This window comes from Aspergillus luchuensis, chromosome 3 (assembly GCF_016861625.1).
Source record: "Aspergillus luchuensis IFO 4308 DNA, chromosome 3, nearly complete sequence".
Classification (NCBI taxonomy): domain Eukaryota; kingdom Fungi; phylum Ascomycota; class Eurotiomycetes; order Eurotiales; family Aspergillaceae; genus Aspergillus; species Aspergillus luchuensis.
Genome location: NC_054851.1, coordinates 4,280,786 through 4,301,627, shown reverse-complemented (window position 1 = coordinate 4,301,627; position 20,842 = coordinate 4,280,786). Strand labels below are relative to the sequence as shown.

At 52.0% G+C, this 20,842-nt stretch overlaps 10 protein-coding genes across 10 annotated transcripts; 8 read left to right on the top strand and 2 right to left on the bottom strand.

The window, feature by feature from the left end:
- Positions 1-995: 995 nt before the first annotated feature.
- On the top strand, positions 996-2,079 carry AKAW2_31448A (uncharacterized protein; the record flags this gene model as incomplete). Its single annotated transcript, XM_041688074.1, has 3 exons — positions 996-1,139; positions 1,208-1,534; positions 1,591-2,079. The coding sequence occupies 3 exons, from the start codon at positions 996-998 to the stop codon at positions 2,077-2,079; spliced, it is 960 nt and encodes a 319-aa protein (XP_041541895.1).
- A 792-nt stretch (positions 2,080-2,871) lies between these two features.
- AKAW2_31447A (uncharacterized protein) lies at positions 2,872-3,854 on the top strand (the record flags this gene model as incomplete). The annotated part of the gene is made up of 3 exons (XM_041688073.1): positions 2,872-3,121; positions 3,186-3,415; positions 3,480-3,854. The coding sequence occupies 3 exons, from the start codon at positions 2,872-2,874 to the stop codon at positions 3,852-3,854; spliced, it is 855 nt and encodes a 284-aa protein (XP_041541894.1).
- Positions 3,855-4,354: 500 nt separating this feature from the next.
- Positions 4,355-5,842, top strand: AKAW2_31446A (MFS transporter; the record flags this gene model as incomplete). Its single annotated transcript, XM_041688072.1, has 2 exons — positions 4,355-4,512; positions 4,576-5,842. The coding sequence occupies 2 exons, from the start codon at positions 4,355-4,357 to the stop codon at positions 5,840-5,842; spliced, it is 1,425 nt and encodes a 474-aa protein (XP_041541893.1).
- Positions 5,843-6,861: 1,019 nt separating this feature from the next.
- AKAW2_31445A (uncharacterized protein) lies at positions 6,862-8,840 on the top strand (the record flags this gene model as incomplete). The annotated part of the gene is made up of 3 exons (XM_041688071.1): positions 6,862-7,671; positions 7,724-7,863; positions 7,913-8,840. The coding sequence occupies 3 exons, from the start codon at positions 6,862-6,864 to the stop codon at positions 8,838-8,840; spliced, it is 1,878 nt and encodes a 625-aa protein (XP_041541892.1).
- A 198-nt stretch (positions 8,841-9,038) lies between these two features.
- On the bottom strand, positions 9,039-10,198 carry AKAW2_31444S (zinc-dependent alcohol dehydrogenase family protein; the record flags this gene model as incomplete). Its single annotated transcript, XM_041688070.1, has 3 exons — positions 9,039-9,213; positions 9,266-9,623; positions 9,682-10,198. 3 exons carry the CDS (start codon positions 10,196-10,198, stop codon positions 9,039-9,041), a joined length of 1,050 nt encoding a protein of 349 aa, XP_041541891.1.
- Positions 10,199-10,967: 769 nt separating this feature from the next.
- Positions 10,968-11,228, top strand: AKAW2_31443A (uncharacterized protein; the record flags this gene model as incomplete). Its single annotated transcript, XM_041688069.1, has 1 exon — positions 10,968-11,228. The coding sequence occupies one exon, from the start codon at positions 10,968-10,970 to the stop codon at positions 11,226-11,228; it is 261 nt and encodes an 86-aa protein (XP_041541890.1).
- Positions 11,229-11,425: 197 nt separating this feature from the next.
- AKAW2_31442S (GMC family oxidoreductase) lies at positions 11,426-13,480 on the bottom strand (the record flags this gene model as incomplete). Its single annotated transcript, XM_041688067.1, has 4 exons — positions 11,426-11,472; positions 11,530-12,965; positions 13,020-13,049; positions 13,098-13,480. 4 exons carry the CDS (start codon positions 13,478-13,480, stop codon positions 11,426-11,428), a joined length of 1,896 nt encoding a protein of 631 aa, XP_041541889.1.
- Positions 13,481-15,422: 1,942 nt separating this feature from the next.
- Positions 15,423-16,472, top strand: AKAW2_31441A (sterol desaturase family protein; the record flags this gene model as incomplete). Its single annotated transcript, XM_041688066.1, has 1 exon — positions 15,423-16,472. The coding sequence occupies one exon, from the start codon at positions 15,423-15,425 to the stop codon at positions 16,470-16,472; it is 1,050 nt and encodes a 349-aa protein (XP_041541888.1).
- A 385-nt stretch (positions 16,473-16,857) lies between these two features.
- AKAW2_31440A (ketopantoate reductase family protein) lies at positions 16,858-17,889 on the top strand (the record flags this gene model as incomplete). The annotated part of the gene is made up of 1 exon (XM_041688065.1): positions 16,858-17,889. The coding sequence occupies one exon, from the start codon at positions 16,858-16,860 to the stop codon at positions 17,887-17,889; it is 1,032 nt and encodes a 343-aa protein (XP_041541887.1).
- A 900-nt stretch (positions 17,890-18,789) lies between these two features.
- AKAW2_31439A (MFS transporter) lies at positions 18,790-20,735 on the top strand (the record flags this gene model as incomplete). The annotated part of the gene is made up of 3 exons (XM_041688064.1): positions 18,790-19,214; positions 19,287-20,405; positions 20,462-20,735. 3 exons carry the CDS (start codon positions 18,790-18,792, stop codon positions 20,733-20,735), a joined length of 1,818 nt encoding a protein of 605 aa, XP_041541886.1.
- Positions 20,736-20,842: the final 107 nt, after the last annotated feature.

The window sequence follows — 20,842 nt, the reverse complement described above, 5'->3', positions numbered from 1 at the left end:
TATCGTGCGATGATTGGGGGCCAGATGCATTGCAAGTTGGGGGCCGTTATTTCGATATCTGAAGGATGGCTGAGTGTGAGGAAACGAAATTGCACCCCCGGTGTGTTAGTAATCTAGACTATCGAGAAATGTTCAACTACTACTAAATTAGACGATCTTGGCTGCCGCGTGTCTCATATGGGCGTAAATTGGAATTGGAACGCGACCAGGCGACTCCGGAAGGAAGAGAGAAAGGAATGAAGGCTGGCAAGCAGGGGGGGTGGAGTTGGAAAGTGGAGAAGTAGACAGGGAGGGGAGGGTGTGCACCACCAGTCCACCACCACAACAATGGGACCATCCAACGTCAGCCCTAGTCTATTAGCTGTCCATCTTGTTCGGGTTGGCCGGGAAAGCCCACCCACCACCACTACGTACCACAACCACCAACACAGCACAAAACCAAGAAGCATATTAGCCAAGGCAGCTCGGCTACTCAAGCAGTCTTGGCCATAAGCAGTAAGGCCGAGACAGCCAACCGTCTCACATGTATTGACTGGAATTTCCCCATTAGGGTTAGATATTCCTGCAGTGTGCAGAGAGGGCGGCCGCTAGAGAATCCAGGCGGAGGGGCGCAGAGCCATAGTGCGACGCTTATAGGCCGACGGCCTTGGCGATCATCGGGCCTCCCCGACTAAACTTTCCGGGCGGCACGCGCCAGCCCCAGTGGGATCCAGTCTTATCCAGCGTATCCTGTCGCTCCTGTGTGTCTCCAGTGCGACCCGTGCTCCATCTCCGCTCGTGCAGAGCATGTTTGCTTGCTGGGCTGTGTATGGGGCTGTTCACGCACTGCTCACAAGTAGGATCTGCCTTCTCTTCAGCCAGCGGTCTTATTTACCTTATATGCCTAAAATCGTTCAATCACGATCAGTTTCGTAGCCAGCCAAAATCCTTCACTACCTGTGCCTTGGAATCCGATTCGGTACCATGAAGGTTATTTTGTTTCACGCCTGAAAGTCATGACAGACCATTCTGCAGCAATCAAGGTCGTGACATGCTTCCTCCTCATCGTCTCCTTCATCGCTGTCGTAGCCTGTTTGACGACAAACTGGCAGGTTCTGAGGAGGAAGGTGTCTAGTGTGGCGCTCCTTTTGAGCACTTTGGTTAGCTAGCTCTCTCAGATAATTTGTTTGCTTCATGCCATCTGTATAGTAAAACTGACTGTCAGTAGATCGCATCAATTGCCTCCGGGGCAGCTGTATCCGTCGCTGCTACTCATGGCTTGGGACAAGATTCCCCTCTCTCAGATGGCCAGGTGGTCGTCATGCAGAAGGCCCTCTATTCCATGGAGGTGCTGTATGTTTTGACGCTGGGACTGGGAAAGCTGTCTGTCATGGTTCTCTTCTACAGTCTGCTCTCGTCGACAGGCCAGTCGAAGTCTGTCCTGGCAGCGACAGGTCTACTTTTGGTATGGGTTGTGGTGATGGCCATCGTGGTATGCCTACAATGCCATCCACCTGAAGTTTGGAATATCGTCGGCGGAAAGTGTCTTGACCTGGTAAGTAAAGTCCGATGTGCTAGTCCAGCTGAGAAAACATTGCTAACATCTACAAGTCCGGGATTTGGATAGCATTCGGAGTCATGAACGTCTTGGTCGAGATTATGATCATCGCAGTTCCATCCTTCATCATATTCCGCCTGCAACTGGGTCTGAAGAGGCGTTTAGTGGTAATAAGCTGCTTCGGTATCCGGATCCTGTATGTCGCAATACTTTACCAAGACTTCGACACTTCTGACCTCTCTTCTAGGGATATCGCGGGCAGCATTGTACAGCTATGCTACGTCCGTAATTTCAAGCTTCACGCCGACTCTCCTCTACCGACCAATGTCTGGCAATGGGCGATTTGCAGTCAAGTGCTTCAAACAGTGGCTATCCTATCTGCCTGTGTGCCATACCTTCGAGAATTTCTGGAGTCGTTCCCTAGTGGTATGTTTAAGCCGACGGAGCTCAAACATCCTACGGTGCAGTCGGCATACAATGCGACCAAGTGTTCGGACAGTGATATAGAATTAATGAGACCGGAATCGACAAAAGATACTTAGTTAATTAACTTGAATTTCACAACTAAATACATAAATCTTTCCATTGTATCATTTATTCTTTGTAATATCCCGCTTAACCGTTTACTTGCTGATGGCGGCAACGGTCAGCTCATCCATCTGACGGACGTTGGCGTCAGCAGCGGCACGCTCAACGTTGTTGGTGGTAGGGAGGGCAAGAGCCACAGCCGAGAAGGCGACGAGGACGAGAGTAGCGACACGCATTTTGTGAGATGTGGGTGTATTGAGATGGTTGGTCTCGAAGTGGAGGCAGGAGTCTGTCACAGAGCTATGTTAACCAGAGGGACACTGCAGAATGGTGTCCGCCAGATTGAGGTGAGCATACCTTTTGTGGTAGGAGGACTAGAAGTGTTAGACTGGAAGACTTGAGGGTTTGCTGCTGAATGAACGAGGAGCGAGGGGGGATTTGAGGGGATTACATAGGAACCAGCGGCGGAGGACCGGCAAGGTCCGAAGACAATTGATCCGGTGGGATAGAAGCAGGCCGTCACATAGTGGAGCCTCAGATAGCGAAAGATTACCTGTTTGCGACGCTACTATCAACCGGTGTGCCGTGCTGACCAGCCTTGCATTAGTTTGAGTTCTTTCATGCAAAGTGAACCCACATCGCCGACAGCCCCATTGCCGGCATCGCATGATGTGTTCCGGAGCCGACGTTCCATCAGAATTGTGACAAATGTGACAAGGGCTCGGTGTTTAAAATCTGAGCATTGCGTTGACCCCCGACGCCCCTCCGGCTGTCAAACCCCTCCATGCTCATTCCCCCCTCTCACAATGTATTCCTACGAGAAAGTCAACCGTGACGACGACAGTGACCAGGGGCTTCTGGCTGAGGACTCGGAGAGAGTCGCACCTCAGCCCAGAGTCTCCAGATTCCCCAGCTGGACGAACGCTTTGCTGCTCTTGGGACTGTTGTTTTCGCTCTCACTGAACGTGGGATGGTTTGTGTTCCAGAAGGGTCACAATGTCCCTATTCAGGACTTGGATCCTGATGCGGCCATGGCTAAGCAGCGGTCTCCTTACAGTACGTCCTTATCTCACAAGCTTCAACATGAAGTTTCATCTCTAACATTGCTTCCTATGACCAGCCGGTCTGGCATGGGATACTCACCTGCCTTACTCCCACCACTCCGAGTATACTAGCGAGAACAAGACCCATGCGGATGAGATGTGGGAGAACCTGAGCATGGACCCCATGGTTATTGCTCCCACCTGGGAATGGGCTCAGAGCAAGGGTCTGTCGGACTCTTGGGCTTTCCCTTGGGATCCGAACCGGAGGATCTACTTCATTAAGGTGTTCCATCAACTCCACTGTCTGGTGAGTAACCGTCGCAACATTTCATACTCGGGGTAGACGCTGACATTCTACTTTTTTCTACTAGAAACTTATGCGCCACTCTTACCATGAACTCTGGTCCGGACAAGAAAGCTCGATCCCCGCTCCTCATATCGAACACTGCCTCGATTCCTTGCGACAGGATCTGATGTGCAAGGCCGATGATACCCCCATGCCATCTCTTCAGCTGCTGAATGGTGGTGGAGAAGGCCAATTGATGCAATGCAAGGACTTTGATAAGCTCGTGGCCTGGTCGAAGGCGCCGGAACGCAATGCCTGCTACAAGCGACTGACCGACTACAAGCCGATCGTCCATAGCATTGAGCGCTATGCCTTCTGTCCTGCGGATAGTGAGCACTACCCGACAATGAGCAAGTATTTCGAGGAACACGGGCATTATGCCGATCCTTTTTCGGAATAGACAAGGGCGAGGCTGATTTGGTTCGGCTGGGGGAGAGGGTGAGAAACTAGCCAAGAAGGGCAGCCGAGGGGAGGGGAAAAGGGACTTTTAGCGCAGAAAACCCTAGTCAGCACCTAATTTAGCTTATTTAGCTTCAATGCAATTAAGAAAGTAGCAACGTTTAGTGGCCAGTAAATCTGCAAGCCCCCCCCTGCAAGCCCACTGGGGGCCAAACAGTACCACCTTCTCTTTTCTGTTAGTCTATTAGCCTGGTCTGAGTGGACAAAGTACTTTATCTGCTTATCTGCTTACTGTCAAAGGAGCATCAAGCCTGATCAGCCTCGGTCTGAGCGCAAACCCTTTGCTCGTCCGATCTTCCCCTCCATTCCTTTCATCCCGTTCCTCTTTTTTTTTTATCACACATCGGCTCCTCCCTTTCAACTTCAGTCTTCCTTCCCATTCCATTAAGTTTTGCATCATCCTCCCTACCTTCTCATTGGCGGTTACTAAACCAGTCCAAAATGGATGAGGAAGATGGCCATTGCAAAGAAACCGAGGTCACCGTCCAGTCGACGAGCCCCGTGGACTCGGCCGATTATGATCCTTTTGACCCCCAAACCCGCTCCACCACGTACAAGTGGATCACCGTCGTCCTTGTCGCGGGTTTATCAACCATGGTGTAAGCTTAAACCCCCATCAATAAACTCAATGTCAAGGTGTCTGACAGTTGCGCCCGGGAAAGTCAGTTGTCCACCATCATAGCAGCTCCTGTCTCCCCTTCCATTCTGTCTCATTTCCATTCCGACAATGCCCTCTACCGCACCCTCATTGTATCCATCTGGGAACTCGGAGAAATCATAGCGCCATTGCTATGGGGACCGCTCTCTGAATTGTATGGCCGACAATGGCCTCTGAATATTGCCAATCTCTTCTTTGTGGCCTTTTTGGCTGGAACTGCTGCCAGTACCAGTATTCAGATGCTGATTGCCTTCCGGTTCCTGAGTGGTGCGGCGACCGCAGCATCAGCCATCGGTCCTGGTATCGTCAGCGATCTCTTTCCCGAGGAAAATCGCGGACGTGCCATGTCTATTATGTCCTTGACCGGTGCATTGGGACCAGTCGTAGGTCCTATCATCGGTTCCTATCTGGGTGAAAAGGCCGGATGGCGATGGGCATTCTGGTTACCGACTATTGCGACCGGGGCTCTGTCCCTGCTCATTCTTGTCGTGTACCGTGAAACGTACAGCGTCACTCTCCAGAAACGCAAAGCCAAACAGCAGGGCCTTGAAAGTGGCACTGAAAGCCCGGAAGATACAGAAAAGACGGCCAGCCACGTATTTTTCAAGACTATCCTCCGGCCACTCCGTCTGCTCATCCGGTCTCCCATGCTAATACTTGTTACCTTGTATCTCAGCGTGGTCTATGGTTACACCTACCTGGTGATGACAACCATCGCAACACTGTTCCAGGATGTGTACGGCTTCTCCGAGGGAGCATCCGGTCTAGCCTTCCTAGGACTGTGTCTTGGGCTCATTCTCGGGGCCTTCCTGTGCAGCTTCCTGCTAGACCGCTATGTGCGCACAGCCCGGGCGCGGTCCGGCACTTCCAAGCCAGAGCAGCGCCTGCCCCCTGTCCTGATCGCATGCTTCATCATGTCAGGCGGCCTTTTCCTTTTTGGCTGGACTGCGCAGTACCATGTCCAATGGATTGCGCCAATTATTGGCACGGGCATCATTGGGTTTGGGCTGGTGTCTACCACCATCACTTTGCAAACTTACGTCGTGGACCTCTTCGGCATCTACGCCGCGAGTGCTACCAGCGCAATGCTGGTTCCCAGAAATGCCTGCGCCGCATTCCTGCCCCTTGCAGGACCGCCACTGTTCAAGCACCTTGGATATAACTGGGGCGGGACACTTTTGGCGCTGATTGTTTTGGTGTTTTCGTTGATGCCCTTGATCTTCATCAAGTATGGCGAGAGACTGCGGGGAAAGAATTTGCTAGATGCTTGAGATGTCGAGGGTGTTTGTATAATATGTTTAGTATGACAAAAGCAAAGCATGAATATGATAGTATTGATGTTGTTTGGGATTGATCCCACTTTCGCAGTTCTTCCCTGTTTTCGACGACCAAGTCACGTTATCCTTCTGCGCGGTCGCAAATGAGGCTGTGCTCCTAGGGCATCGATACAGAAACAGTCGCAAGAGATACCCTTCTTGGGCTCGAGGATGATGCCATGCCCAAAGTCTAACACTACAGCAATGATGCTTGTTGGTGCCCTGTAGGCAGCAGGATTGCGATTCCCGCAGCCATCCGTGACGCTCCACCTTCCAAGCTTCTGACAGGTCCGTGCCAACTCATGATCCTTCCGATTGACCGCGGATAAGTATATAATGCTCTGGAGGTGCAGTTCCAGACCAATGGAACGCCTTGTTCACAACTGTGCTTGGACAATAATATGTGACATGTCGATCGAAGCTCTCGATGGCACCCGAAGGAGTATGGTTTGCCGTTACCATGGGTAAGGCTGTGAACTGCCTCAATTCCTATTCATTGATCGAGGCGGTTAGACCACTAGCTATGCAGATCTGCTCAGCCCAAGTGGACTTAGTTGATCGTGGCGCCTTCACTGTGGATACGAGACAACGAATCGCAGACTCCGGAAACCCGTGGCTGGTGAACTGTCCGCACTATGCGCAGCAGATACTTCTTTTTGCTTCCCTGTTTAAGGGCTTCAGCTGCGCTGGGACGTTACTGCCATTCATACTAATCTAGGGCTGGATATGACGTACTGCTACGGAGTACTGCATACTTGTTTAGGAAGGCCTTGCGGGGGACCGATCACAGCGAGTTTGAATGGGTGGCACTGAATGCTATATGCTATACAGGCAACAACACCTCAATCTGAATATGGTATCCAGTATGTTGAACGCACATTGTTATGTGCATATAATGGTCTGTACCTTCAAGTCTGAAACTCCAACTTTAGCAACGATCTTAATCTTCTTTCAGTCTCAGAACCATCGTTGCAATGCTACCGCTTCTAATCTCAGCAGCTGCTGCCCCTCTTGCCTCTGCCCTGGAACTTCCCCAAGGTTATGCGCCAGATCCTGTCTCCTGCCCAACAAGTTTACAATGGATTCGACCGGCAGTTGGACTCAGCAGAGATGAATTGGAATGGGTCGAAGGGCGCAAGAAAGTCGTCCTGGGCTCACTAGACGCATATCTGGAACGACTCAACCTGGACGACTTTGACACAGATGAATACATCTCGCGTCTCAACTACACAAACCAGACCCCAATTATGGGAATGGCCATCAGCGGCGGGGGTTTCGGGTCCGCCTTCACCGGGGCAGGTCTAATCCGCGCTTTGGATGACCGTCTTCCCGCAGCCAACGAGCAACGTACAGGCGGACTTTTGCAAAGCATGACCTATTTGTCCGGTCTGTCCGGAGGATCCTGGCCGGCAGTGTCCTTCCCATCCTACAACTTTCCTACTGCAGACGAGATTGTCGATTACTGGAAACCGGAGATTGACCGTTTCCTCACAGTCACAAACACCTCTGCTGAAGCTGCCACCGAAGTTGTTATGTTCGAACAGATTGCTGCAAAGCACATGGCTGGCTTCGAGATAGGTATAAGCGATTATCTGGGGCGGGGATTTGCGTATGAGTTCATACCCGGACAATCCGGGGGCCTCAACACCACGTTTTCGGGAATCCGCAATCTGAGCAACTTTATCAATCACCAAATGCCGATGCCTATCATCCACCTTGCTTCAGTTGAACCGGAAGATGCTGAGTACTACGACCTTTTGGTGCCGCCATCTAATGGGACGATTGTAAGTAGCACTCCTTTTAAATAAACGACCAGCTCCAAGCTAATTCGGTTAGTTTGACTTGACTCCTTTCGAATTCGGCGCTTGGGAAGGAGATGTGCATGCATTTACACCCACTGAGTGGCTCGGAAACCAGCTGTCCAACGGAAACCCAGTAAATTCAAGTACATGCTGGAAAGGGTTTGATCGGTCCTCGTAAGTAACTCAGAGTCTTTCGTCTCGCACGCTTCTAACCTCATCCTAGACTGGTCATCGGCACTTCCGCCGGCGCCTTCAACTTCTGGTATCTCGAAAGCGTCTCCAACGGAACCCTTGGCCAATTTGCCAAACGTTCCACCACCCATAAGTCCTCTCTCGCCAAACGACTCAGCAAACCTGCCAACCTGAACGGACTCGTCGAAGCGTTTGCCGACACCTTCGATCTAAACCTAACAGAAGTTGCCTACTCAACATTCCCCAACCCATTCACCAACCTCTCCCTCTCCACCGGCAACGCCCACACATCCCCAACCCTCAAACTCGTCGACGGCAGCGAAACAGGCCAAACGATCCCGCTTTGGGGTCAGATCCAGCCTGCACGCAATGTCGACTTCATAATAGCCTGGGACGACTCCCAAGACGCAGACCCATACTCCTGGAACAATGGCACAAACCTCTACAACACATACCTCGCCGCCAACGCAACAGGACTCCCCTTCCCCGTAATTCCACCCTCCAAGACAATGATGAACCTGAACTACACCCTTCACCCACAATTCTTCGGCTGCGACGCGAACCTCACTACCACAGGCGACGACCGTTCCCCGATTGTGCTGTACATGGCCAATGCGCCGTATAGCGCATACACGAACTTCTCGTTCTGGCAGACGGCGACGAGTCGCGAGCAGATGGAGGACATCTTCGTCAATAGTTTCGACATTGTGACGCAGGCGAATGGGTCGTGGGATGGGGAGTGGGCGGAGTGTATCGGGTGTGCAGCTGTGGAGAGGAGTTTGAAGAGAGTAGGGATGGAGAGGACCAGGCAGTGTGAGCGGTGCTTTGAGAAGTATTGTTGGGATGGGGAGCTGGATGAGAGGGAGCTGTATGAGAGCGATCCGGGGGTTTTGAACCCAACGTTGATTTTGAATCCGGGGGTGGGGTTTGAGGTGTGGAATGCTACGAATCCTTATTGATTGTCGCTATGATGTTAGGCTGAAAAGCTGGCAAGGAGGCAGTTTGTTGTTAAGACTCTATGATTAAAGATGTGATGATTTCTCATGACTACTATATAGACCAAAATGATATGATACTGCTAGTTGGCTCATTTCTATCATATTTGTTCTGATAATAACTCACTGTATCTTCATCATGCGACATATATAGACATCTAGCTACAGACGCAACACAACCTTCCCAACCTGCCTACCCTGCCAAACATACTCAACAGCCTCTTCCGCTTGCTCAAACGGAAACACCTTATCAATAAGGTCATCGAGCTGCGTCTGCGAAGCCGACAGTGCCTCACAAAAGTCCTCCATATCAATCTTCGAGCCCGCGTTAATGCCCCTTTGCAGGTCAGTAAAATTCTCCCGTTTCCACTATCTCGCACAACACTCACCTAAGGTTGATCCTCCGATCAATAAGAGTTGGCACCAGCTCTCGCAGCTCAGACGGATCCTGCTTCCCAAGATATCCCACCTGACTGACCACCCCGCCACGACGAGTACATCGCATACTTTTGACAAGGGATCCCGTTCCGCCATTCTCCACCACCAAGTCCACACCGACACCATCAGTAAGCTTCAACACCTCTTCATCCCACTCCGGCGTATTCCTATAATTAACTGTCAAGATAGCAGAACCAGAATACTTCTCCTTAATAGCCTTCAGCTTCGTATCACTCGACGATGTCAGAATCACACGCAGACCAGCCGCGAGCGCCAACTTTAGCGCAAACATGCTAACTCCCCCGGTCCCTGAATCTTTCGTCAATCTCAAACGAACCCACTACTTAATATAAGAATGAGGACTCACCCTGCACCAAAACCGTCTGCCCTATCCTCATCCCCTTCAACGCCGACCACGCCGTAACCCCCGCACAAGGAATCATCGACGCCTGCACCCAATCCAAATAAGTCGGAAGTTTACACAGCACACTCTCATCATAAACAATGTAATCCGCCATCACCCCGTCTTCATCAGCAGCCAGCCACGACCGCTTCGTCGCACGCTCTGTAATCTGCTCAGTATCTGTGATTGGCGCCGCGCGATCCCCAACAGCCAGGGTCTTCACTTTGTCCCCGGTGGCTATGACTTCTCCGGCGGCGTCGTTGCCCAGGATCCCGTGGGGGAGAACAGGCCATGGGTTCCCGCCGTTGGCGATGTTTGCGTCGCGGTAGTTGAGGGCCACGGCGTGGACCCGGATGAGAACTGCCGTGGGGGATAAGGGGAGGGGGAGTGGCTCTGTTATGATGTTCACTTTGGGGGTGTTGGGGGTGTAGTCGTCTGTTCGGCGGACGGCGCGACGGTGGGTGGGTTGTGTGGAGGACATCTTGTTTGATGGATTTTGATGTGGATGGAGTATCTACGGAAGAAATATTGATTGTTTGTACAGATTCATGCTTTTGTCAGTTGTTGTATTCTTATATACCCCGCGTTCTGGATGCTTTGTTGCTGTGGTTCGGATGGGACAGCCGAGCCGGTGGGAGAAGAGGGCTTATGAATCAATCCATGGGGTATCCGAGATCCGACATCCGAGACAATACTCGGGTTGGTAGGATACCCATTGTTCGGGGTTCACAATAAAAGGCTAAATACAAGGAGGTTAATTGCTCACGAAAAGCTATGATTTCTAAGCTTTCAGGGATCGGGGGCTATGTGTACTTTTGAGCCGTCCCGCGGCATACCCGGACAGATATTATGTTCTCCGCCAGCGAGAGATTGGACAACACACCCCCAGCCCGCATCCTCAATTCCACTCGCAGCATTATGCTAGCGTTGACGTCAATTGCTATATAATCATTATAATAGCGCTGAATGATTATATGTATCTCCTCGGAGCCCAGCATTCTGTCCGGTTTCTGGAAGTGCCAGACATCGTCATTTCCACGTTAACTGGTAACTAGTTTAGTCGGGATGATATACCAATGATGTAATAGTGGCCATTTGCCAGATAAAACAATCAGTATATAACCACCACTTCTGCCAAACATATACTATATCTATCATCAAGATTGTATTCACATAAACAAAGGACGGGTCTTGATCAATTTAGAACTCAATATTCTCCACCCCTTACAGTAATTCCACCGCTATCCATCATGGCCGACCAACCTCCCATGGGCCGCGACTTCATCGACGCAAAGAACGTTGACCCCGTCGACCACAATGACCAGACCGATCCCGAAGACTCCGCTAGCCAGCCTCGTTTCCCGGGCCCCGGTTCGAGCACAACTGCCCCTTCCACCTCGAAGCCGCATTCAAACAAGTTGTTGAACAAGCTCGATCCGCGGTACGACAGTGATGTTTTGGAGTCGGAGCAACAGGAGAAGGAGAAAGTGCAGCGGAGGGGTTGGGATTAATCTTGCAATGATACTTGATATGTCAAGATAGATGGGAGAGAGGAGGATGGCTTATGATCATGTATACATGTTTTCGAATTTCCCGAGAGAGATGTTTCCGTGATAATATTATACTCATCAATCATGCTACTCTGGTTATATATTGTACAATATATGAAGGAAAGGTATGTAAGAGCTCAAGGTATGAAGGATAGGAATCATGCCCCGTTGATAATTGCGTTGGCGATCTTCTCCGCAAGCATATCTATTCCGCGTTAGTATCCGATCCTCATCGAACCACAAGGTAAAAGGTATAACTTACAGACGGTAGACTGAGGGTGTCCCGGCGGCAAAAACGGGAATGCAGACGCATCCACGACTCTCACACCCTGGACTCCATACACCCTAGCCTGACTATCCACCACCGCCATCTCATCGTCAGACGTGCCCATCTTGCACGTACAGGCGGCATGCCAGAGCGTCATGACGTTATCCTTGATCCACTGGAGGATCTGCTCGTCCGACTGTACCTCCAGACCGGGGTTATACTCCTTGCCAATGATGACTGGCGCCATGGCCTTGCTTTGGAAGGCCGCGCGAACACGCTTGAACATGGCGATGGCGACCTCCTGGTCGGATTGGGTGGCGAGCCAGTTGGGATTGATGACGGGGAGGTCATCGGTGTCAGCCGAGCGAAGCGTAATGTTGCCGCGGGAGGTCGGGGTGATGAGCACCGCCAGCATGGAGGCGTACTGGTACCCGTCTTGGGGCTGGTTAGTGAGAAGGTTGGACACGTTGCCCATGTATCCGGCACCGGAGATGTACTGTACTGCATTAGCTTGTCTGTAGTATGATGCATACATGCAAAAAGTAACACATACCTCCGCCTCAGGCCAATCACTCGGGAAGGAAGCCAGTTGTTTGGTAGTCTGGCTGCTGAATGCACTACGCAGGGCCGCCGGGATCTTCTCCCAGGCAAGGTAGTCCGAGATAGGGTTGGTTAGTGGGCCGTTGCCGAAGCCGACCATGTTGATGAACTGGCCGACAATACCTAGGAAGTCATTGGCGATCGCGGTGAAGGTCTGCACGTTGACACGATACGAAGGCGCAAAAAACGGGTGATCCCACATGTTCTGACCCACGCCTGGACGGTTAGCTACAACCTGAATGCCGTGTTCCTCGAGCTGGTCTTGCGGACCAACTCCAGACACCATGAGCAGCTGGGGAGACTGGAAGGCACCCGCGGAGACGATGACTTCGCGGTTCGCCTTGACGGTGAAAATATTACCTCCGGAGCCCTTGACCTGCACGCCGGTCGCCTGTTTCTGGTTGTTGAAGATGATCTTCTTGGCGAGGGTGTTTGCGTACGTGGTCAGTGTGGACGGTTTGTTCGCAAGGAATGACTCCTCGGAACTACTCCGGATCTCGCCGCTGGGGTCAATGGTCGATGCGCAGTACTGGCCGCCCATCAAAGAGCCAAGGTTGAAGTCCTGCGTCTCGTTAATGCCAATGGCTTTCATGCCAAGGTCCATCCATGTCGAGAAGGGCATTGCGTAGTTCGCGTATGACACCTTCAGCGGACCACCAGTGGATTCATACGCGCTGGCATCATAGCCAGCGCTGGCATTCTTGGCCCGGATTTGAGTGTTGGGGGGAGTGAATTTCACGCTGGTCTTGTAGAAGGGCAGCGTCTGGTCGAAGGTGTAGCTGCTGTCATTGACGGCAGTGGCCCATTGCTCCATGGACTCGATGGTTGGCCTGGCAGACCGTTAGTGGGATCATCTCTGAGCTGTTTCTAGCAGAAACACAAACCGTTGATAAATCATAAAGTTCATCGCGGAGCTGTACATGCGTTAGCTTTGTCCCTTCTGAGCGACATGCGACACCTACGATCCACCCCAGCATTTCCCCCGAGCATAGTGAATGGACCGGCCATTCGCACCAGGAACATTCTCTGCGACGAATCCCCAGTCGTGAGCAGCAGCGGTTTCTGGGTCCGATCCAACTGGTAGCACGTCCGCAGCAGGCACCTCGGCCACCGACTCGAGTTCATATGATCCTCCAGCCTCGATCACTGCCACCTTGAAATTCTTCTGCGCCAGTCGAGTTGCAATAGTGTTTCCACCTGTACCGCCACCAACGACCACGTAATCGAATTCCGGTTCACCAAACAGGCCGCGCTCGTCATAGTTGTGCGAAAGAGTGTCCGGGTTGGCAATGGTCCCGGTGACCATGCACTGTAAAGCGAGTGACAAGAGAACGCGACGGATCATCTTAGAGAATTAGTGACACGATATAACACGCTGCGAAAGGACTTACAATGAGTGAATCCGAGGGAGCGACTGGGATGGACGCGGAAAGAACGACGCGCTTGACAGGGAATGGTGTACATTCCGTCGGCATCAGGGGTTAAGTATGCTGCATGATCCCCGTCGGTCCGACCAAGCTGAAGTGCTACCTACCATTCCGAACTAGGTTTCACCTGCCTGACCCCTGTCTGGATGTAAGTTTACAATCACAATCGAGCTCACGGACATAGGGTTCCTGATGCCAGAATGGGGTCAGGATGAAACGGCTATCCGGGCGGGTGGAGATCACCCGGTCGGAGATGCACTTCAATCAGGTATGGCCGCCCTATTTATCGGGCGCGCGGGCGCAAATTTGGGTCGCCCACATGGATTCTCCCAGCAATAAATAGTATAGCTCAAAACCTAATGTTTGTTGCTCCTGAATTCTGGTTATATTTGGCCTACTGCGTTGTTTGTTTTCCTTCCGGTCGGATGATGTGTTAGGGTTCAACGGTCGTCCGTTATAATAGCTTTCTTGCATCGCACTACCGTCTGTTCCGAGTGATTGTCTTGAGATGAGGATCGTCTGCAATACCATGATTGAGATGGTATTCTCTTCTTCAATTCTTTCTGGCAACTAAATTGGCTGTACACCAACCCAATGACTGAAATATCAGGCGTGTAGGTCACTTGTTACCCCTGCCTAGGCAATTTCCCTTATCCCTTTCTGGTGACAACCCAGGACGACGCGCAATGACCTCCAAAGATGTGGTGAATGGTCGTAGATATACTATGAGTCTTGTAAGTGAGGATGTAAATATAGTAGGTCAAATCGTGCTATTGATGCGCTGGTGGCGCCTACACTTTGTTTATGCATAAATCAATGTGTTATAGGCCCACACTTCAGCACAGTCGAGTAAAAGTGGTTTTAGATCAACAACAGTTTACCAAGTATGGGCACAATTCGACAAATTTCGCTAGACTTCGAGATCTACTTCTACGGACTGCTTTGACCAGTTTCAGCAGCGTCATGTTCAGGTGGTTGCCAGTTGCCAATCCCGAGGCCGCTGCCCAGGTTTCCCAATGCGGTAATGGTCGCGAACCACTCTGCTGCAAGCTGCAACTTCGAGTCGCTGTCACATCTGTCCCAACACCATCATTCACTGGCCTGTCTTCAAAAATATAGTTTCGAATTCTTCCGATGCATAGTCAGGGTGTAATTTCCTTCCGGACCTGATCAACCGTACAGGTGTTCTCACGAGCAAGCAATAGGCACCATCATCCAGGATAATTCCTGACGGCTACGACAGATCACAGCAGACCCTGCAAGGCTGACAGGCTGACAGGCTGACGAGATACTGCCAGCCCCAAATAGAACCCATGTGTAACGATGAGATAAGATGACATACTGTTAAGAAGCACCATCTCTTCAGCCCCGTGGCAACTGGCCAAGTGGAGAGAGCAGACATCACATATCGATCAATGGCCGCAATCAGGCTTCCAAGCCGCATGCCACTTCATCCCAACATTCCAGACACAAATCCGAGGCACACCTTATTCCCAACAAGAAGCGACCTTCATGTGTCAAGGATCCTCAGTTGAGTCAAGCGCTGAGCCGCTACGCCAACCAACGACGGGCCTTCTTTTCGAGGGATCTGCAAAGCCGCGGCGATTTCCCCTCGTTAAGCGGCCTAACGAACCCCAAAACTTAACCCGTTCAGAACATCCGATGCCCACATGAACCCCCCCGGATTCTCAATCACATGCGATTGGCAAGAGAAACTTGCCTATTCGCATTCGGAGAGGGCCTCCCGCTGCAGGGTGAAAATCCGGCACTCCAGCAGCCCTATATAGCCCATCCCACCCCTTCCTCCCCCCCACAAGGGTATCCTCGCAGATGAGTTGACCACCACCCTTACCACCCATCATGAGCGGTACACACCCCAATCCTAAGGATTCAATGAAGTCTACATGGCGTCGACTGGATCGCGCCGAGTGGAGCGTCTGGCACTGGTTCTTCGAGATCCTCGGCGTGCACCCCAGCAACCTCGACAAGGAGGTCCCCGTGCATCCAAAGACCGAGAAGGTTCCCTACATGAGATCATGGTCTCAGCACCTCTGGATCCTCTACCATGCCCTCCTCCCCCTCGCCGTCCACCACGTCTACGTCTCCTACACCGGCCACAATTTCACCGCCGTGGGCGCCTTCATCCTCTACTCCGTCGCCTTCAAGCTGATCGCCATCCACCAACTCCAAGTCATGCGCCGCATGGGCCACGTCCTCGGTTTCCTAGACGGCGACCAGCACGGCCGTGACGGCGTCCCCGACGTCGGAGTAGCCAAGGTCGTCCGGTCCCTGCTATCGACATCAACCTTCCGACCCATCATGACGGTCTTCCTCAGCTACCGAGTCAGCCAAGCACCGGCCCAGATGAGCTGGGGCTGGCTACCACTCGAAATCGGACTATACGGCATCATCATCGACTTCTGGTTCTACTGGTACCACCGACTGATGCACGATGTGGGCAGTCTCTGGAAGTACCACCGGACGCACCACCTGACCAAGCACCCCAACCCACTCCTAACCCTGTACGCGGACACAGAGCAGGAGTTCTTCGACATCGCGGGCATCCCGCTGATGACATACTTCAGTATGAAGCTGATGGGAATGCCGATGGGGTTCTATGAGTGGTGGATCTGCCATCAGTATGTGATGTTCACGGAGTTGGCGGGCCACAGTGGATTGAGGATGCATGCGTCGCCGCCATCAACGCTGGATTGGTTGTTGAAGTTGATTGGGGCGGAGTTGGTGATTGAGGATCATGATTTGCATCATCGCAAGGGATGGAAAAAGAGTCATAATTATGGAAAGCAGACTAGGCTGTGGGATAAGATCTTTGGAACGTGTCATGAGCGGATTGAGAGTCGGGAGGAGAATGTGGATTATGAGAATCCGGTTAGGATGCCGATCTTTTAGTCTTGCGGTGGGGAGGTGAATAGAAGGGGGGGAAGGAAGATATGTTCTTAGGGATGGGTTGTATTTATGGATGGGAAAGATTGTGATTTATTGTTCATTCTTGCGGGAGTTGTATATAATGATGACTTTATGGGATGGAGACTAAGTTATGAATATATGCCTTGTTATTTTCGTTAAGGTGTCAATTAGAGTGATAAACATGGGGTGCAGGAACCAGAACCTTGTACTAAAGAATAAGGGGCACTGCCCCGCATGCCTCTCCGCAAGCGAAGGGCACCAAAATAGCCGCGGAGTTATTCCCGGTAAACAGATGAACAAAACATTCCAATCTTCCCACCGATCACTCCACCTAATCGCCAATTCTACCATTGTGTGACATTGCACAATGGCATCCCAGCGGATTCACCTCATCGGACTTGGAAGCATCGGGACCCTTATCGCTCACTCGCTTCGCTCCCTCCCCGCGCCCCCGCCTATGACCCTTCTGCTCCATCGCGAGTCGGCATACCACGGCTTTCTCTCTGCGGGGAGCAAGCTGCGTCTCCAAATTGGAGAAGACGGACCAACACAAGAGAGTACCGGGTACGACGCCGAACTCTTGCAGGGTGAATCGCCCATCCATCACCTAGTTGTAGCGGTCAAGGCGAGCGCAACCATCCCTGCTCTCCGATCGATCCAGCACCGGCTCGGACGGCATTCCGTTATCTGTCTCTTCCAAAATGGCCTAGGGCAGATCGAAGAGCTCAATGAGCGCCTATTCACAGACCCGCTGACACGACCGACATACATGTTTGGCATTATGCGCCATGGGGTCTACATAAAAGCGCCGTTTGAAGCCGTGCTGGCGGGGCTGACCGGATCATGTGCTCTGGGGATCGTCAACGATGGCCAGCAGGCATCCTCATTATCATCTCCATCAACAGCATCCGCCCAATCTCGATTTCTCATCGACCGGCTGGTCGAAGCACCGATCGTCCGATGTTCCGAAATGCCGTGGATGGAGCTCCACCAGGCCCAGCTGTTGAAACTGGCGACCAACTGTGTGGTCAATCCATTGACGGCACTGCTGGATGTGCGGAACGGCTCGCTGTTAGCTAACCCCGAGCTGCAGGAGATGCAACATCAGCTTCTCCAGGAGATCTCGCTGGTGTTCCGTCGTCTTCCGGAACTTCAGGGTCTACCCGACGTGCAGGAACAATTTTCCGTAGCCAGACTTGAGGAGCAATTGATCGGGAACATTGAGAAGACGGCCAGTAATTCCAGCAGTATGCGGGAGGATGTGCGAGCAGGTCGAGCCACGGAGATTGCGTTCATCAATGGATGGATAGTGCGACGGGGCCAGCAACTGGGGCTGGAATGTCCTACAAATCGGTGCCTGACCCAGCTAATCCTGACTAAGACTAGCCAAGGACGCTAAGGCCGGCGAGAAATTGGTGTGGAAAGGGGACACTGGGTCCAAAACAAAACAAGCATAAGCCCCCAGCAGGCTGAAATGGTCCACAGTCCGTTTTCAGTTTGCGGTATCAGGGTTAGACCAGCAATAGACAGTACACCGGTAGTCGCTAGATGACTACTACTGTACTTCTCATAAGCATGCTAACTAGTACTAGTATATATGTCTCGAGTAAATGATAGTCAGGGGTTCATTGATGGATCATATGTCCACATTGAGCAGCATGTTCTTTACCATCAGGCACTTGGGGGCCATTGGGCACGGCGTCCATTACTAGAAGCGGATCGATAGTGCCAGAGTGGTCTGGCTGGCGGATCGAACCAGGCGAAAATTCTATGCAAATCCTGCAGAAAGATTTGCAGGCCTGACTAATGACTCGTGCGCATGACGTCAGGGAGGCGGAGTTCAGCCTTGGCGTGCGAGGGGCTCTGCATATGCTGCCTCAGGCAGCAATCACTCGACCCCTCAGAAATCTGGCGAATATTGGGAATTAGGAATGAGACGTGCCACCATCATACTCAACAGATGCCATGGAAGTCATATACTCCCCGTCAAACTAAATACCCGCCTAGATACCCTCCTGGCATGTCCCCGGTGATCATTCAATCGGCAATCGCAATGAGGAATGGCAGCCGTTCACGGTGGGTCTCCCGAGTGCAGGACGGATAAATCGGATGCTGGCCTAGGAGCCACACCAGTGGAGGCAAGCAAGCTGTTTTCGTTTATTATTCAGGCTAGACCCCCATCGCTCAGTCTTTGTTGGTCCCTGTCGGTCCCTCTGCGTGCAAGCAAATCCTGTTATCCCTGGCTCCAGGGCCCCGTCGTCCAGATCAGACCAGATCCTGCTCCCCGCTGGCTGTCATTATGTCTCCCATCGACGAGCAACTAGAGATGGCGGAGGTCGATGCTCGGCCCCATACTAATGGCGCGAGCAAGGAGGAAGGCCTCGAGAGGCCATCATCTTCAGGCACCACTGGCTCGACCAGTTATAGTAGCTCGATTGAATACAATCCCCAGCTGCACACTCTCCATTCGCGAAACACTGAACTCGACCTAGAGCGTCATCGCACGGCCACTTCCCATGCCCTAAGCAGAATCGAAACCCAACGGCTTCAGCATCAGTTGACCGTGGGTGAAAGCGTCAAGTCTCGCGCCTCCCGAGCGCCCTTACCTCGCATGGGCGCCAACAAGGATTATCCACCCCCTCTTCCCGATCGAGAAGACTATGTCGTCGAATTTGACGGCCCCGAGGATCCTCTATACCCCCAGAACTGGAAATTGGGGACGAAGTATGTCATCGCAACCCCGTCGCGCATAACAGGCATGTTGATCGGCTGAATACTGACTTATGACTCGCCTAGGATTTACATCAGCGCCATCCTCGCCTTCACCAGTATCTGCAGTACCTTCGATTCGGCTATCTTCAGCTCCTCTACCACCAACGTTGCGCGGGTGTTCGGTGTAGGCATTGAAGTCGCCACCCTGTCGAGTTCGTTGTATATCTGCGGTTATGCGTCCGGACCCTTGGTGTGGGCACCCCTCTCCGAGCTGAAGGGACGGAAGCCACCCATTCTGGTGGCTATGTTGGGATTCGGTATTTTCAACACCGCTGTCGCTGTCGCCAAGGATTTGCAGACGATCATGATCTGTCGCTTCTTCTGTGGTGTCTTTGGCAGTTGTCCGCTGGCGGTTGTGGCTGCCGTTTTCTCCGATATCTATAACAACCGCACCCGTGGTGTCGCTATTGCCATGTTCTCCAGCACAGTGTTCCTGGGTCCGCTTCTGGCTCCATTTATCGGTGGTTTCATCAACTCATCGTACCTCGGTTGGCGCTGGACCGCCTACATTCCCGCGTTCATGGGCTATGCCGCCTTCGTGTTGAACATGTTCTTTTTGAAGGAATCCTATCCGCCGATTATTCTGGTCTCAAAAGCTTCGGAACTGCGCCGTCGCACAAAGAACTGGGGCATCCACGCCAAGCAGGAGGAAATCGAGGTTGACTTGCGGGAGTTACTCGTCAACAACTTCTCCCGTCCCCTTCGGCTGCTCTTTGGCGAGCCATTGATTCTGGCGGTGACAATCTATCTCAGTTTCATCTATGGCTTGTTGTACTGCTTCCTGACAGCCTACACACTCGTCTTCCAGGGCGTGTACGGCATGTCTGCTGGTGTTGGTGGATTGACGTTATTCGGCATGGTGGTTGGTTTGTTCATTGCGGCCTCCTATATCATTTTCGCTAGTCGGGGGTACAACAAGAAGTTAGAGGCCAATGGGGGCATTCCCGTCCCTGAATGGCGTTTGCCGCCTGTGATTATCGGTGGTGTGCTCTTCGCTGCAGGGCTGTTCTGGTTCGGTTGGACCGGTTTCACGAAGAGTATCCATTGGATTGTACCCACACTGAGTGGATTGTTCACTGGATTTGGTCTGTTGATCATCTTCATCCAGCTGTTCAACTATCTGATTGATACCTACCTGATGTTGTAAGTTGCCTAGGCTTGTCCCTTGCCGATGAACCCTGTACTAATCAATCTTCCAGTGCCGCATCGGCTATCGCAGCGAACACCTTCTGTCGTTCCCTGGTGGCAGCCAGCTTCCCCCTCTTCTCGCGTCAGATGTTCAACAACATGGGCATTCAGTGGGCCGCCACGCTGCTGGGCTGCGTGGCGTCTATTCTGGTGCCTATCCCGGTTGCTTTCTATTTCTATGGTAAGAACCTGAGGAAGCGGAGCAAGTTTGCTCCGTTTTATGATAAGGTTGCCGAGTCTCATGCGGAGGATCCGGTGGAGGAGAACGGCGTCGCGGAGCACTAAAGGGATCATTAATCAACAAAAGTTTTGCATATAGCTATTTGGGCGATTGCTATTTTTCATACCCTGTACATCATTAATATTAATGTGGATAATCTGAATATTGATAA